At 40.0% G+C, this 458-nt stretch overlaps 1 protein-coding gene across 1 annotated transcript; it reads right to left on the bottom strand.

Moving 5' to 3' along the window:
• LOC104774991 lies at window positions 1-437 on the bottom strand (the record flags this gene model as incomplete). Its single annotated transcript, XM_010499334.1, is given in 1 exon segment — window positions 1-437. A coding segment is annotated over 1 exon segment (437 nt), but the record flags the coding sequence as incomplete, so codon positions are not given.
• Between the last annotated feature and the right edge of the window lie 21 nt (window positions 438-458).

Here is a 458-nt window from a genome sequence, read left to right as displayed (position 1 = left end):
TCTTCATGTGAATCATCATAATCTTTCCCAAGTGGACTTAGTATAGTGTACAAACCTGCAACCGCAGGAGCTCCAATAGCAGCAGAGATACATATAGCGACTCCAATGGGAGGTCTCTCTGATCTCCTGTATCCAACATTAAGACCACAAAGCGCGTACTGAGCAAAACAATTCAAGTGAAGCAAAATGATAACAACCAGCATATGCATCCATTCATTAGGCTTATAAGTCCCGTTCTTGCAATAAGCATTCCTAAGCTTTGTAATATCATCATGCTTCCATCTACAAAGAAGCACCAAGTGATAAAACCGTTTCGGATGTTGATAAAGACACATCAAAGTAAACAAACCATTAAGGATCTGGTTGTTAACTTCAAACCAAGCATCTCTCTGTGACTTCTTAGGCAAAGCATGATTCAACATACCAGTCATAACCATGAAGAGAATAGCACCAGAGAC

The sequence above is a fragment of the Camelina sativa genome, unplaced genomic scaffold (assembly GCF_000633955.1).
Source record: "Camelina sativa cultivar DH55 unplaced genomic scaffold, Cs unpScaffold07593, whole genome shotgun sequence".
NCBI classification, from domain to species: domain Eukaryota; kingdom Viridiplantae; phylum Streptophyta; class Magnoliopsida; order Brassicales; family Brassicaceae; genus Camelina; species Camelina sativa.
This window is presented reverse-complemented; position numbering and strand designations above follow the sequence as displayed.